Source organism: Heterocephalus glaber, unplaced genomic scaffold, assembly GCF_053883595.1.
Source record: "Heterocephalus glaber isolate CG9 unplaced genomic scaffold, H.glaber_assembly_v1.0 deba00001428, whole genome shotgun sequence".
Lineage (NCBI taxonomy): Eukaryota > Metazoa > Chordata > Mammalia > Rodentia > Bathyergidae > Heterocephalus > Heterocephalus glaber.
Window position 1 is genome coordinate 26,411,848 of NW_028258293.1, and position 15,923 is coordinate 26,427,770.

At 45.8% G+C, this 15,923-nt stretch overlaps 1 protein-coding gene across 3 annotated transcripts in view; it reads right to left on the reverse strand.

The window, feature by feature from the left end:
• Stim1 (stromal interaction molecule 1) overlaps positions 1 to 13,152 on the reverse strand; it is a 232,239-nt gene extending 219,087 nt beyond the window's left edge. For all 3 annotated transcript variants that reach the window (XM_004863332.4, XM_004863333.4, XM_013064988.3), the window contains exon 1: positions 12,369 to 13,152. In XM_004863332.4, coding sequence (XP_004863389.1) covers positions 12,369 to 12,507 — 139 coding nt within the window. In that variant the 5' untranslated portion in view covers positions 12,508 to 13,152. The remainder of the gene's footprint in view (positions 1 to 12,368) is intronic.
• Positions 13,153 to 15,923: the final 2,771 nt, after the last annotated feature.

The window sequence follows — 15,923 nt, forward strand, 5'->3', positions numbered from 1 at the left end:
GTCACTATATACAGCAGATATTAATGGGCACCTTTTTTGTGCCTTATATAAATGCTTCCCAACTAGGTGGGTCCCTTAGAAGTAGCACTTGACATGACTTTGTATACTCCTAATTCTGCCCAGCCCAATTTCTATGGACGTAATACAATATTGTGAACTGCTTTCTGGTTCTTCTCTATGTAAGTCCCAGACCCCTAATAATGCAGAGTGACTACATTAGGTTAGATAGGCTACACAACAGAGAAAAAACAACATCTGAGTCAGAATCAAAGAAAACAGATTCTAGCCCTGGTTGAACAAAACCCTGGGAAAATTTAGGCTTCTCATGTAAAATGAGAAGTTTGGGAGAGATGGTTCCTAAATGCCCTTCCAGCTGCAGTCATGCTAGGATGATAAGTCCTAGCACCTAATACCAATGGCCTAAAAAGAGTATTTTATCTGTCAAAGTGTGAGCCCCAATTCAATGTCAATTATGAGTCTAGCTATCTGAGGCCAAGCTGTGGTAGGAAAGCCTCCCTTACCAATTCCTCTACAATGAACTCTGAATCATCAGTACCAAACAAGGAGTTGAGGGCAGGACTAGATCCTAGGAAAAAATGCTCCTTTAATAAAGGATGGGGCTTTAGTTCAGTGGCACCATGTCTGCCTCGAAAGCACAAGGTCCTGAATTCGATCCTAGGAACCAAAAAAAAAGAAGGCCTCTTATGGTCAGCAGTTACAAAAAAATTCTCCTTTAGAACCAAGCCTGAAGAAAGCCCAAGAGTCAGAGGAGCAGAGGGAGAAGGACTATATCAAAGCAATGAATTCAAGAGGCATAGTACAAAAGGGAATACAAAAAACTCCACAAGACTCTAGGACAGTGGTAGCAAACCTATGGCAGTGGGCTGTTTGTATCATTGAAAGCTCTGAGTCTAAAAGGTTCACCATCACTGCTCTAGAACGTAAGCAAAGGAATTCAAGGAAAAGCTAAAAGACTACATCACCTAGGAGCCATTTTTCCCAAGAACAGGGCTCTGTGGATGATGTCAGAGGCATCCTTTAAGACAGTCCCAGTGGCCAGGCAACATGGTACATGCCTCTAATCACAGCACTAGGGAGCAAGCTGAGGCAGGAGGATCATCCTGAGTCCAAGGCCATCCTGGGCTACACAGTGAGGTAAAAGGCCAGCCTAAACTACAGAAGGGGGGGGGGAGAAGGGGGGAGGGGGGAGGGGGGAGGGGGAGGGAGGAGGGGGAGGGAGGAGGGGGAGGGGGAGGGGGAGAGGGGGAGGGGGAGGGGGGAGGGGGAGAGGGGGAGAGGGACAGGGGGACAGGGGGAGAGGGGGAGAGGGGGACAGGGAGAGGGAGAAGAGGGAGGAGGAGGCAGCAGCAGCAGCAGCCACAGCCCCAGTAATACCCGCTTCCTCATGTTCATGACCTTGTGTAATCCCCTCACCTTGAGTATTGGCTGGATTTACTGATTTGCTTCTAACAAACAATATGGAAGAAGTGACAGCATCTCAATTCTAACATTAGACAATAACAAGACTGAAGCATCCATTTGTACACTCACTCTTACCCTTGCCTGGATCCCTTGTTCTAAAGGAAGGAAGCCAGCTGTCAAGTCCTAAGGCAGCCCAGTAGAGAGGCCCACGTGGCAAGGGACCAAGCCAGCCAACAACCATGTAAACTAGCCTGGAAGCACATATCCTCTCCCCAGTTGAGCCTTCAGCCCAAATCAACTGCTTGACTGCAAGCAGACCTGAACCAGAAGCATCTAGGTAGGTTAGGTGCACCCCTATTCCTAACCACTGAAACCAAGAGATAATACATGTTTATTATTTTATACTTCTAAGTCTTGGTATAATTTGTTATGCACCAATAAATAACCAACACAAGTGGGGACCAGGCCCATCTCCTCAGCTATTTAAAGACTGCAGATGGGGCTAGGGGAAGTGGTTATATCCAGAAAAAGGAAAGGAGGGCAACTCAGAAATAAGGTCAAATACTAGCACCCAGACTCTATTAACAGTTTTCCCATTGCCTAGAGCAGGCTTGAATAAAAGCTGGTTTGGCCACACCCAGTCTACACATATCAAGCACACACACCTGAAGAAAGACAATGGTAGAATAGCAGAGTCAGAGATGCCACTAACCTTAGAGGTGTGCTGCCATCAGCAGACACTCAGGTCTGCTCAAGTTAATCACAACCACAAAAACAGTGGCCTAGAAGATTCCAACTACCCTAAATGCACATCATTTTATAACTGATAACGCACTGTTGTGAAAGTTATTTTATCCTCACCATAATATTCATTAAAATTAGTACTTTTCTACAAATAAAAAAACGGAGAGGCTGCTGGCCGCTACGTTCCACCCTCGACCCTGTCTGAGTCTCTGCGTTGCTCATTGGCTCATCGAGCATCGGGTGCGGTGGCTGCCAGACGGCGCCAACCGGTGGTGAACACGTGAGACCAGGAGACACCTGCGGCGCCACGGACCCCTGTGCTGGGTGCCCTGCCCCATATCCTCGTCCTCCAGGTTCCCAGTAAAGTGCAGATCTCAGAAAAAAAAAAAAAAAACTAAGGCTGAGAGAGATGAGGTGAGTTACCCTCCAATAGGTGCACGGTTTGTAAGCAAAGGGACTGGAACTCTTAAAGCTCCCCTAAATCCAGATATTTAAGTCTCATGGCTGTGGCCAACTCAGGCTCCTGCAAACCAAAGCCAATCGTGACATTTTATGGCTCGGCTTCTATCCAACCCCTTCGCTCATTTCTCAACTCTTTTCTCTTCCCCACTATGCACAGGTCTTTCATGGAATTAACCTCTTTCCTAGCTACCTTTAACTGCTTTCTCTTACAGAATTACAATGATAAAGAATCTGACCTCTTTAAAATCCTACAAGCCGGGTTTGTTGGTACACGCTTCTAATCCTGGCATCTGGGAGGCTGAGGCAGGAAGATTGCTATGAGTTTGAGGCCAACTTGGGCTACATAGAGTTCAAAGCCAGTTTGGAATAGCAAGACAAGACTCTGTCTCAAAAAAAAAAAGAGGGCTGGGAATTTAGCTCAGTGGTTCCACCACCTGCCTCGAAGGCACAAGGTCCTGAGTTCAATCCCCAGTACCAAAAAAAAAAAGAAAGAAAGAAAAAAGAAAAGTAAAAGAAAAAGCTGGAAGAATAAACTTTCTAAACAAATAAAGCTTATTTTTTAAACCTCTTTCCAAGGAAAATATTCTTCAGCTTCAATCAGGTGCTGATTTAGTTACTTTTCTCGTTGCTAAGACAAAATACCCAACACCCACAAGTTAAGAGAGGAAAGGTTTATTTAGCTCACAGTTTGTAGAGGTTTCAGTTCATAATTAACTGGCTCCATGGCAGGGTGGCACATGGCAGAGGGGCATCACAGAGGAGAAACAGTTTACGGCAGCCAGAAGGTAGGAAAGCAAGCAACCAAGCATTGACAAGACAAGCCTCTTTCTGTCCCTTATATTGTATCCAAACTACTGGGATTAGGGTGGTACCAAACCAATCAGTAGACTGATGTAGTAATCACTCACCTTAAGCCTAGTACCCTTAATCCTAGCATTGCACCATGAATCAATCACACACTCTAGATTCATCCACCTCTGTGACTACATGAGGCTTTGGAGGGACATCTAAACACAAGCCATAACAGGTGCCTAGTAAACTACATTAGAATTAGACAATAAATCCAGTTCAACTTGGTTCTACAAACTCTATAGTATAAAAAGTATGTTACAGAGCCGGGGATTTAGCTCAGTGGTTCTGCTGCCTGCCTCGAAAGTGCAAGGACCTGAGCTCAATCCCCGGCACCAAAAAAAAAAAGTATGCCACATGCCAAGCCTTGTGCTAGGAACAGGAGTAAAAAGTTGAACATCATCGCTTCTCAGCCTTTTGGCTAAGATCAAGTGTAAAAAGTTGAACATCTGCTGCCCTAATCTTTTAGGAGCTTCTGGTATAGTAAAAAAGGCAAGCCCATACACAGAAAACTCCCATAGCATGGCTGTTAACAAGCTAGATTCCACTACCTTCCAGAGCAGCACAGCTTTTTAACAGGCAGCTATACTATTCAAACACCTTGTTGATACAGCAATGGCCAGACAATGGAGGCATTGAGTCTGAGCACCCTATCAGCCAGGCATCCCCCCTCTTTGGAATCTACAAACAGGTAATGTGTTTTTTAACAAATTTTATTTTGTTTTATCCCATTCTCCCCCCTCAAGCCCCCTCCCCTCCCTATGTACAAAAGCTTTGTTTCCATTTTTGCCTTCTATTTTCACTTTTTTCTTGTCCCTTCCTTCCTTTCTCCCCGCCTCCTCCCTTGCTCCCCTTCCCATTTGAACACTTTCTTCCCATTTCCCAACATCCATTATACACCTCAGTCCTTATGGCCGCATTCAGTTTCTCACACCAGAGAAACAATGTGGTATTTAAACGTGAGACAGGTAATGTGTTTTGATTAAAAACTGCATGAGCTTAGTACACAGCTCTCAAGAGTTATAATTGTGATTTGGTCAATTTTTTAGCCATGCGACCTTGAACAAAAATTCTCGTTTATAAGCACTTCATCTTTAAAATGGGCAAAAGTAGGACCAGGGATTTAGCTCTCAGTGGCATCTCAGCTGGCTTGCTAACGCAAGGTCCTGAGTTTGATCCCCAGCACCAAAAAAAAAAAAAAAAAAAAAAAGGCAAAAGTGAAGTTAAATAAAAGATTGAAATGGGATTAAAAAAAGACCTAATGCTGCGTGAGGAAAGCGACGCGGACCCTGCCTGCTCTTGGCCCTGCAGTTCTTTCTGCCTGGAGTCCAGGACACCCTCCCTACAGTGCACTGAACCGGCCGGGTGGCTGCAGGGTGGGGGGGGCTTCAGTCCCTGGGATGAACGATCCTTCCCTGCCCCTCCCCCACCTTTGTCTTAATAAAGCATTTTGGGGAAACCTCAAAAAGAATAAAAAATAAAAAAAATTTTTTTAAATTTAAAAAGACCTAAATTTGAGTTAAGTATAATACATAGTGCCATGGGTGAGTAGGTAATACCTCCAAAGGTTGAGGAAAGGCCTGGAATGTATACCAAAGCACATAAGAAAGCTCAAAAGAAAGAGAGAAAATAGAATCTATTCGAAGAGGCCCTGGCTCCAGCTTTTATAACAAACTTTAACAGAGGTTAGGCTGGGCACAATAAAAACCAAGATAAACTACAACCGCTCCTCCCCTCCTCCACAAAGGTCTTATACTTGTGAGAGAGCAAATATATAAATGTACTATGTGTTATGCTAGAAATATATACAAAGTTTCCTTGGGGTAATAAAGAAAGCTCCGTATTGTTATTATTTCATTTCTTCAACCATGCTGTGGGTACATGGGTACTCAATGTATTATTCTTATACTTTGTTACATATCTTAATATTTCATGATTTTTTTTAATCAGCATTTTTTAAAACTCTATTGTGGGCCTAATTCGATATCTTTTTCTCTCCCTAAAAGCCTGACAGACAACAGCTGGGTTTCTGCTTCCCACAGAGGAAAGTGTACTATCAGCATACCCACAAAGCCACTCAGCAATGTATCTCAAAGGCCACCCAGGAGGAAACCAAAAGGACCCCTTGGGGCTGGAACCCAAGTCCTATGGAGACCTAGGAAACCAGTTTCCTCAAGAAGACCTCAATCCTTTCTTGCCAAAAACAAAGTATTTTTGGTTATTGTTTTGTTTTGTTTGTATGTAAGTTTGCTTTTGAGACACGGTCTTGCTGTGTAATTTGGGTTGGCCCTGAATTTACTGTGTAGCCTAGGCTAGCCTTGAACTCATGGCAATCCTCCTGCCTCAGCCTCCTGAATGCTGGCATAACAGGCGTGTGCCACCACACTCAACTTAAAAAAAAAAAAAAAAAAAGGTGCTTTTTGGTTTGCTTTGGTTTAGTTTGTTTGTTTGTTTGGGTACTGGGATCAAACTCAGGACCTTGCACTTTCGAGACAGGCACCAGAACCACTGAGCTAAATCCCTGGCCCTGGTTTAGTTTTTTGAGACAGGGTCTTACTATACAGTTCAGGCTCACCTTGAACTCACTATGTAGCCCAGGCTGGCCTCGAACTCAAGGCAATCTGCCTGCCTCAGCCTCCAGAGTACAGGCCTGTGTCACCAAGTCCAGCTGTTCCAAGAACATTCCAAGATGTTCTCAACATGAAGGCCTAGGTCCCTAAGCAGCCCATGAGTACAATTCAGAGGCCTGTGAATTTGGGGGGAAAAATTCTATCTTCATTTTTAATATTCTCTTATTGAAAATTATGCAGCCAACCACAACACTGTATCATTAGCTGTATCTGTGATTTTTGTCAAGTTCAAGCCTCACCTGCACAATTTAGCAGCTTAGACCCTATCTCAAAATTTAAAAATTAAAAAGGGCTGGGGATGTAGGTAAGTGCAAAGGCCCTAGCTATAATCTGGGGGAAAAAATCATGGGTGTTTTGGGGTTGAGGGTATAGCTCACTGGTAGAGCACTTGTTTAATACAGGTGAGCCCCTGGGTTCAATCACCAGTAAGGGGCGGGGGATGTTACAAATATTTATCATACCACACTACATTGTTATTGACATCTCAAAATATTATTTACATTTGTCACTTCTTCAAAATTATAGTAATTATTAGAACCACCACTAGATCAGACATGACAGTAGTCTTCCTATCTACGGGTACTCAGGTGAGGTGACTGGCCAACGAAAAAGCAACTCTGCCTAGTTATCTTCCTGCCACCAAATACTGAGGGCCCATGTGTTCACACTGGTAACCATACATCTACAATATCCCCTTTCCTCCAACCTCCCCAAAGTCAGATACTGTCTCCTGATTCTCATCTCCGTCCATCCAATCCTTTTTCCAGGGAGGGCTCCTTGGCCTAGCTACCCCATACAGATTTCTCTCCACCTATACTATCTGACTCAAATATTCTAGTCTAGTTTTCTGCTAATAATCTACTATGAAACTTCTATTTAATGTATCTTTGGGTATCAGTTTCCTTATATGTAAAAATCAATGGGTTAATCTAACTAACAGCTGTTTCCATTTCTTAACTTTCAAATTAGCAGGCACTTTCATCTCCCCAAGCTCTGAGAACAATTATGGGGGAAAATGTAAAGCCTCCCCCAGGTCTCCCAGGCAAGGTTAGTCACTTGTTCCCCTGGGCTTCCTACAGCTTTCTGTAAATATACACAATACCTTTATTTTTTTTTCTTTTGGTACCAAGAATACAATACCTTCATTACAGCATTTATCACAAAGTTTTGAGAAAGTGTATACCTTAGTGGCTGAGGTAGAGGTAAGGAAAAGAATCAGACTGACTGAATTCAAACTCTGGTTCTCCTTAATGACTGTAAGAATTAAATGAATAAAATGTTTATAATAGTGCCTGCCACTATTAACAAAATTATTGTTAATATTATTGTATTAATCTGCCCTATTAAACACTGAGCTCCAACTTTAACTAGATCTCTGTTCCCTTTTCATTTCCCTGAGCCTTCTGTTTATGTTTCCTTCCAGGCCATTTACCACAAAATAATATTATTTACTTTCATATTCATTTTCTGATTTTCTAACAAGACTATAACTTTTCTGAAGGAGGGAAAATGTCTATTTTGTTCATCCTTAAATCCTCACAGAAAACATACATGGTACCTGGCCCAGAGCAGTCACTCAAATACTTGTTGGATAAACAGCACATGAGCTGGCACGGTTTGATATTTACTGAATCAATTAACCTAGCTAAAGGTGATTGTCAAAGCTGAGGCCTGGAAGCAGATGATGGCCCAGGATTCCTGTGTCCCTCTCCCCAACCCCCCAGTATTGGCTTCAGCCAAGCCCCACCCACCTGTTCTTGGCCTCAGTGTGGGGAGCCACCCTCAGCTAAAATTAGCATAGCTACCAAGATGGCCAGGCCATTTATAGACTTGGAGGCAGCAACAACTAGCTGAGTGGGCAGGCAGGGCTCTGGCTTGCCACTCCATCAAGGCTTGATTGAGAAGCTAGCCTGCACTCTACACAGTGTTTAGATACCTATCCTCCAAGGCCCTATTCTTGTGATACTGAACCAAACCACAGTTCCTGATTAGAGATCCTTAATACTTCCAACAGTGACAGCCACTGAGGTCATTCACACATACTCTACAGAAAACACTTCTGAGTTTCTGGAAGCAATGAGCCTACAGACTAAGGGAGATTCCAAGTATTGTTTCAACCCATCTTCAGAAATGCAGGAGTGGTGGCATAACCCTTAGTCCCAGCACTCAGGAGGCTGAGGCAAGAGGATTGCCGACAGTTCAAGGCCAGCCTGGGCTACATAATGAGTTCAAGGCCAGTCTGAACTACATAGTGAGACCCTGTCTCAAAAAAAAAGTTAGAAATGCAGACCCCAGAGCAGTACATCCAGGCAGACCTTTACTGAGAAAGTGACTTAGCATGACTGGTGCACAAGTATTAAAAAACCCAAAGCAACAAGGATGGGCTCCCCACTGCCCAAAAAGAAAACCTTCTAATAGAACACCTGCCTTCATTGCAGGGTCAGGATTTTAATAGTGTTTAGTGTATGCATGGGAAAGGCATAAGCATTTTAACTAAAACTTCAAAATCAAATCTTATAACTGTCTAAAAAGAGACATATGAGTGCATACACTCTAAATTAAATTATCTGGGCCCCTTCAATATACTCTCCAGAAGAGATATAAGTAGCTTTTTGGATCTCAGCTACAGAGTCACCAGAGCCTGCTTAAATGCCAGAAGGAGAGCAACATTCTCTGGCCCCACCAGGCACTCCTTTAACAGGATAGGACCTGAGAAAAATGGAATAAGTCTAGGACTTAAGCATCAGAAGACCTGTTAATAAGACCAAACACAGGACCCAGTTTCTTCACCCATAACAACAGGATGTAGTATCCTGCCCTGCATTCTAGGAGGATTATTGTGAGACTTTATAGGAAAAACAGCTGTGTGATTGTAATATATAAATTGTCAAGAACACACAGATTCATTAGATATGTTGAATCTGACTTAGAAAAGTGGTAGTTTTAAAAGCAAGTCAGACAGCGATATATGTGCACCCATGTTTATAGCGGCACAGTTCATAACAGCTAAAGCTTGGAAACAGCCCAAGTTCCCATCAACTGGAAACTGGATAAAGAAGATGTGGGGTTTTTTTATAAAATGGAGTACTACTCAGCCATAAAGAATGAGAAACTAGAGACATTTATAGCTAAATGGATGCATATTGAGGCTGTACTCTTAAGTGAAATAAATAGGACACACGTGTAAATACTGAATAGTTTCTCTAGTGTGAGAAACTGAAATTGTAAATAAGAATTAAAATGATTACAATGAATAATTTATAATTTGAAATAGGAAGAAAAGGTCCAAAGGGGTAGGGGAAATGGAAGGGAAGGGGAAAGGAAAGAAGGGAAAAGAAAAATTATGAGAAAAGGAAAAAAGGGAAACAAAGTCTTTGTAAATAGGGAAGGGAGCACAGGGAATGGGGAAAAAATAAGAACCAAGATACATCATGTGCAGGTACAAGTACCCAAAGATAAATGTAAACATATTGTATACCTAAAATGTACCAATAAAAGAATTTAAGCAAAAAAATAAATAAATAAAAATAAAAGCAAGTCAGAGCCGAGTATGGTGATGCATGCCTGTAACCTCAGCACTCAGGAGGCTGAAGCAAGAGGATCACTACAAGTTCAAGGCCAGCCTGAACTACATAGTGAGACTATGGCTCATAAAACAACAATAAAAAAAGCAGGTAAAATTCCCTGTTTTCTGGGGATTCAGAGGGGCTGGAAAGGCAGGGTTCCTGGTTACAGACAAAGTTTCTCACCCAACTCTGGCAGAGCCCCACCTATAAGCTACCTCTTTGCAAAAATAAGTCACTGAGTCAGAGATAAAGTCTCAGACAAATCTAAGGAGAGAAACTAAGAGAACAATGGTGCTGGAACACTCACATTCCTAAAAACCATAGTCATTCACAGTATCTAGGATCTCTCTCTCTCTCTCTCTCTGTTTTGTTTTTGTTTTTTGTTTTTTTTGGTACCGGGGATCGAACTTGGGTCCTTGTGCTTGCAAGGTAGGCGACAGAACCACTGAGCTAAATCCCTGGCCCTCTCTCTTTCTTTTTGAGGCTTTTATTCCTAGATGCACTATTATTATGAGAACAGAAAACAATTTCTGATGTGAAGAGAAGAAAAGGCCAAAACAGAGGCTTTGGGGGTATAGTCATAACTATGTCTCTGAAATACATTATGTGGATAGCTCTCCATAAGCTCACATCACGAGGTGGTCCTATAAGAGGCTAGAATACCTCAGTGGGACAAAACCCCACAAAAACAAAAACATCTTGAGAGCTAGCTAATGCCTAAAACTCAAAACTTTATCCCTTCACCTTGTGTCTAAAATATAGAACATTCTCTCTCAAAAAACTCATTTCACCAGGCATGGTAGCACATGCCTGTAATCCTAGCACTCAGGAGACTGAGGCAAGAGGATCACTGTGAGTTCGAGGGCAGCCTGAACTACATAGCGAGACCCTGTCTCAAACTACTCATAAAAGTACTTCAGGGCCAGCGATTTAGCTCAGTGGTTCCAGCACCTGCCGCACAAGTGCCAAGTCCCGAGTTCGACCCCCAGTACCAAAAAAAAAATACTCACTTCACAACAGGCACTTATATTTTAACCCTGGGGCCAAGGAGGAAGACATTATCAATTATAAACAGGGATGTCACTGGGACATCAAAGATGCACCTTAGGTCTACTTTATAGTTCAACCAGACTTTCCTTTCACAGTCCAATGAAAGCCAATCTTTTTTTTTTAATTTTTTATTTTTACTAGATGTTTGCAGTACATAATTATTATATTCAGTATGAGGAATTGGTACATGAACATACACGTGTTAATTCTTTTTACATCCCCAGGAGCCAGGGAAATTTCCTATGGAGAATCAGGATTAATTTGCAAGAAGACCTTTTTTTGGGGGGAGGGGATACTGGAGATTGAACCCAGGGCCTTTATACTAAGCTATATCTCTACACTATTTTTTATTTTTTATTTTGAGACAGGGTCTTGCTAAACCACTAAGTTGACATGGCTGGGCTCAGACTTAGATCCTCCTGCCTCAGGCTCCCAGAGTGGTAGGTTTATAGACTGTGCCATTATACCAGGCTAAGAAGGACCTATCTTTAAAGCAAAAACCAGGCTACCATACTTCTATAAATGGCAGCACTAGCCTAATTTACAGCTAGTTTAGGGCATCTGAAATAACACTCAGGCAAGTGAAGAAAGGGGGTTGCCCAAGAAAAGATCTACTACTAATACCAGCCTCTGGATCTAACCATGAAACTCTCAACCACCATGACCTATATTTCCTTTTCCAATTTGCGTCAATAAGTGCCCAATAAACCATCCTCTCATTTGAGCTTATTTATCCTCAGAACAAGTCAACTATAAACGTTCCCCTTCTTCAGACCACAGCTTTGGGTAGATCAAAATGACAAAACGAGAAAAATGGGAAACGAAAACTGATCTCCTCCTAAGCTTTATGTAAAAAAGGTGTTCCTTTCTACTGCAATAGTACACTGGGACTCCTGCTACCTGACAAGACTCCACAAGTGCATAGGAAAAACCAAGACAGAATTTAAAAAAAAAAAAAAAAATATATATATATATATATATATGAATGACATGGAATCCCTACCCTCATCAGTCAGAAGAAACAGAATAAGTCAACAAGTGCTCCCAGGAATTATATCACATCAGTGTCAAGAAGAGGCCACTTAGCTCCCTACTGGCAAACAAGAGTCCATCTACAGGCTTGCCTTCATACTTCAAATAGGTACAGCTAGGAGACAGCAAATTACCTAAAGGAAGGGAGGGACTAGGGTTCTCACGGTGGTTGGAATAGAAAGGCACACCTGAACGCCAGGCTATCAGGCCATAGAGCTAGCCCAGCCCTGATTTTCCCTGCCCAGTCCAAGTGGCCTCAACTCCCTCTTTGCTGCCAAGCCCTGAACCTGGCAAAAAGCAATGGACTTATCTGCGCAAGCCTTCTTCCAGAGAAGTTCTGAGATGGGGTACTGCCTTGCTGATCTGAAAGGTCAAGGTGCCCCAAGAAAAGACATCCTAAGGAGGGATGAGGACAGTTGTTCAGGAGAGCTAGAAATAATAACCATGACTCCAAAACAGAAAGAACTTGGACACCTGGGACTAGACAGTACCACGTGTGGATTCTCCACCAACCTCATGTGTACAAACCTAGATTGATTTGCCCACTTCAAGCCGCTCAGTTCTGAGTCAAAAGGCCCCTCCCCGCTCAATCTAGCCCCCAGCAAGACCATACCTGCCGCAGTGGACTCCTCCGAAGTAGCCCCGGAGCCGGCTCCTGTCGCCTTCTCGCTATGACTGTGGCTAAGACTCTGGCCCTGATGCAGGAGGAACCCCCAGAGGAGCCACAGAACAAGACGGGCACACACATCCATGACTCTAGGTCTCAGTCAACATGCGCCTGAGGTGGGCACCTTGGGATCCCAGAGGCAAAGCCGGGAGCACGAAGGTCCTCAGGCAAGATGCCCTCCGGGCGCCGCAGCTGTCCAGCCACCTGCGGGCTTGCCTCCTCCGGCAGCCAAAGGTCAAGTACTCCAAGTTTGGGCGCGGGAAGATGCCCAGCCCCTCCGGTGCAAAGTGGGTCCTCCCGGGCTGCAGCGGCCTGAGCTCGGGCCGCTTCCGGAGAGTTTGGCCAGGGTGGCTGCGGGGCCGCTGTCAGCTCCGCAGCCGGCTACACCCCTGCAGGAGGAGGCGGGCAGGATCTCCCGCGGGCAGAGGTGGGGGAGGGAGCGAAGGGAGGAGAGAAGGAGGGCACCTGACCTCGCCCCGCCGAGGAGGAGGAGGAGGGCAAGCAGAAGCCCGGCGAGAGCGAGCAACTCGCAGGCCCCAACGGGTCCCGGCGTCTCCGCGATCCTAAGCCTCCCGGGCAGAGGCCAGCGCCCTCGTCCAGTCTCGTGCCCAGGAGGCCGGCAGTGCCCTAGTCCAGCAGGCGTCCGCTCGCGGGCCAGGCCCGGGACAGCAGCTGGCGAGCGCGCGGGGCGGGCCGGGGCGGGCGGGGCGACGGGGCGTGCTCTCCTCCCGCGGGCCCGCCCAGCGCCCGGCCCCCCGCGCTGCCCGGGCCAGCCCCGGCGACCGCGCGGCTCCCGGAATAACCTGTTGGGGACCGCTGGCCGGGACCCTCCACCCCGGCGGGGTCTTCTGGCCCCCAGGCCCGCGCTCGTCCTCGCCGGACCCCGTCCCGCACCGAGGATCAAGTTCCAGCCTCCCCTTTCCCACAGAATCTCCCCCGCTAAGGGCCCGCCCGCTGGCTGGCGCCTGACACACAGTTGCTCAGGTAACCCAGGCCTGCGGCGGCGTTGGTAACAGCGACAGCAGCTACCCAGCCTGAGTCTCCGGGCCACGTGCTGCTCTACTCTGCCCTGCTCTGTTCTGGTGTCAGCCTGGACAAAGGCCCCAGCACCGCGATAGCCTCCCGGAAGCCACCTCAGGCGTCAGCGGCCTGGCCAGGTTTGGCCTGGGGGCGCGAGCCCAGCCCCCTACTCCCAACTAGTCTCCCAGGCTCCGCCCTCCCTCCGTGCCTCACAGCCAATCGGCTTCCGCCTCTCTGCGGCTTGGGAATCCGCGCGCTCCGTCGCCCGTGCGCAGCGGCCCCTGGTGAGCAAACCCGGGTACTGCAGCAGCGACGATCTCCTGCGAGGCCCTGCCCCTTTGCAGAGGGTTGGGGAGTGAAACCCGGGCCCGCCCCGGAGGAGGTCCATTAGGGCTGAAAATGTTTTCAGAGGAAATTATGCCAGAAAGTAAAATAAACTGTCCAGACCACTTTAGACTAAATTGTCCTACACATACCTTGAGTCTGGACTAAAAGTCCATCTCCCTTCTGACCCCATCCTCCCCTTTCCTCCAGGCTATCGGAGGCCCTCGCTTAGCTCTCACAGCCCGTTGTGTTACCTGCCCCTCAACCCCCCACCTCCTGGAGGTTTCTGCGGTCAGGGTGCATGGGGTCCCTCCCTGCATCTAACTCTTCCAGCTCTGTGAGTCGGTTGGAGGAGGTGACAGCGACGTGAGAATGAGTGTCCCCGTGAAGAAAGAGCCGCGCCTGGCCCTCCTTCAACAAAGCCTGCACTTCCTGTTCTCTTCTCGTGCATACCGTCAGCGACTCTTTACTGAAACCTCTGTGCCCTACCCTGTCCTTGGCACCAAAGGCAGGAGAAAGGATTAGGCCCAGTCGCTCCTCTGACTGACAGTGCTAAACCAGCTCCTGTTCTGAGCAAGCTCTTTGAAGACCAGAATGCGGATTTGCCCAACAGCTGCTTGGCTTAAGGGTTAGGCTGTTGATATAAAAATATACATCTAACGTCATCTACTACCACTCTCCCCATTCTATTAAGCTCCTATCACACTGGCCTTCTGTCTCTTGCTTGCATTGCTGAACCCAGGGCCTCGGGCAAGCTAGGCAAGCACTCATCACTGACCTACACTCCCAGCCCATGGTCTTCCCTAAATTCCCCAAACATAACCAAACTTTCAGCAACCTTTGTATCTGCTATTGCTTCTGCCTCAAAAGCTTTTCCCTGCACCTGGCTGTTTATGGACCTGGCCTTTCCTTCCTCCAGACATGGTTCAATGACTCCTCAGAAACTCCTACCCAAGCCAGGTACGGTGGCACATGCCTGTGATCCCAGCACTCTGGAGGCTGAGGCAGGAAGATCGCCTCAAGTTCAAGGTCAGCTTGGGCTGCATAGTGAGTTCAGTTCAGGGCCAGTCTGAACTACAAAGCAAGATCTTGCCTCAAAAGAAAAAAAAAGAAACTCCTACCCAAACCACCTCATCAGAATCAGTCTGTGGCTAGAGTTGTATCATAGTATGTCTGTCCCTCCCCAAATTTGTGATTGTCAGCTTTCAGAGTTCATTTGTCTCTATGACCCTACACAGAGAGGGGGCTCAGAAAAAGCTGGTTGACAAGAGATAGTTCACTTGATCAACCAAATACTTATTAACTGCTATGTGCTGGAAAATTTCCCAGAACAGAAGTCAGACCTCTCCGTGACCTAAGACCCAGGAGACCTATCCTCTGAGCCAGCAGCTATTAAACCCAAATGGCAAAGCCAGTAAGCAGGTGATATGATTGAGAGAAGTAGGTAGATGAGTGATAGGGAGTGGTGGCAACTTTGGACTGGAAAGCAGCCAGGGTGGGCCAATACTGACAGTCGTTAGAAAACAGACATCTAGACACTTATTTATTTTGGTTTTTTGAGACAGGTGCCTGCTATGTAGTTCAGCTTCACTATGTAGCCCAGGTTGACCTCAAACTTACAGTGATTCCCCTGCCACAGCCTCTGAGAGCTTGCATTATGTGCACCACCATGCCCAGCTCAGAAATCTGGACTTTTACATAACATGACTTTTTATTTTTGGTATTGGAAATTGAACCTAGAGCCTTTGCATTGAGCTACATCCCTACCCCACTCCCTTTTCAAGACAGTGTCTCACTGAATTGCCAAGGTAGGGTTCAGAATATGCCCAGTGACATATTCCTTTTTTACAATTGTGCAATTAACTTTAAAAGTATAAGACCCAAACCAGCACGGTGATGCATGCCTGTAATTCTACTTGGGAGGCTGAGGCAAGAGGATGATGAGTTCAAGGGCAACCTGAGCAACACAGCAAGAAAAACTAAATTAAATTAAAGTTAAAAATAAAAGTATAAAACCCATGGCTGGGGATATAGCTCAGTGGTAGACCTCATGCTTTGCATTCATCAAGGCCTGGGTTTGCTCTCCAGCACCACAAAAATAAATACAATTTAAAACCCTGTATATTGGGGCATGGTGCCACATACCTATAATCCTAG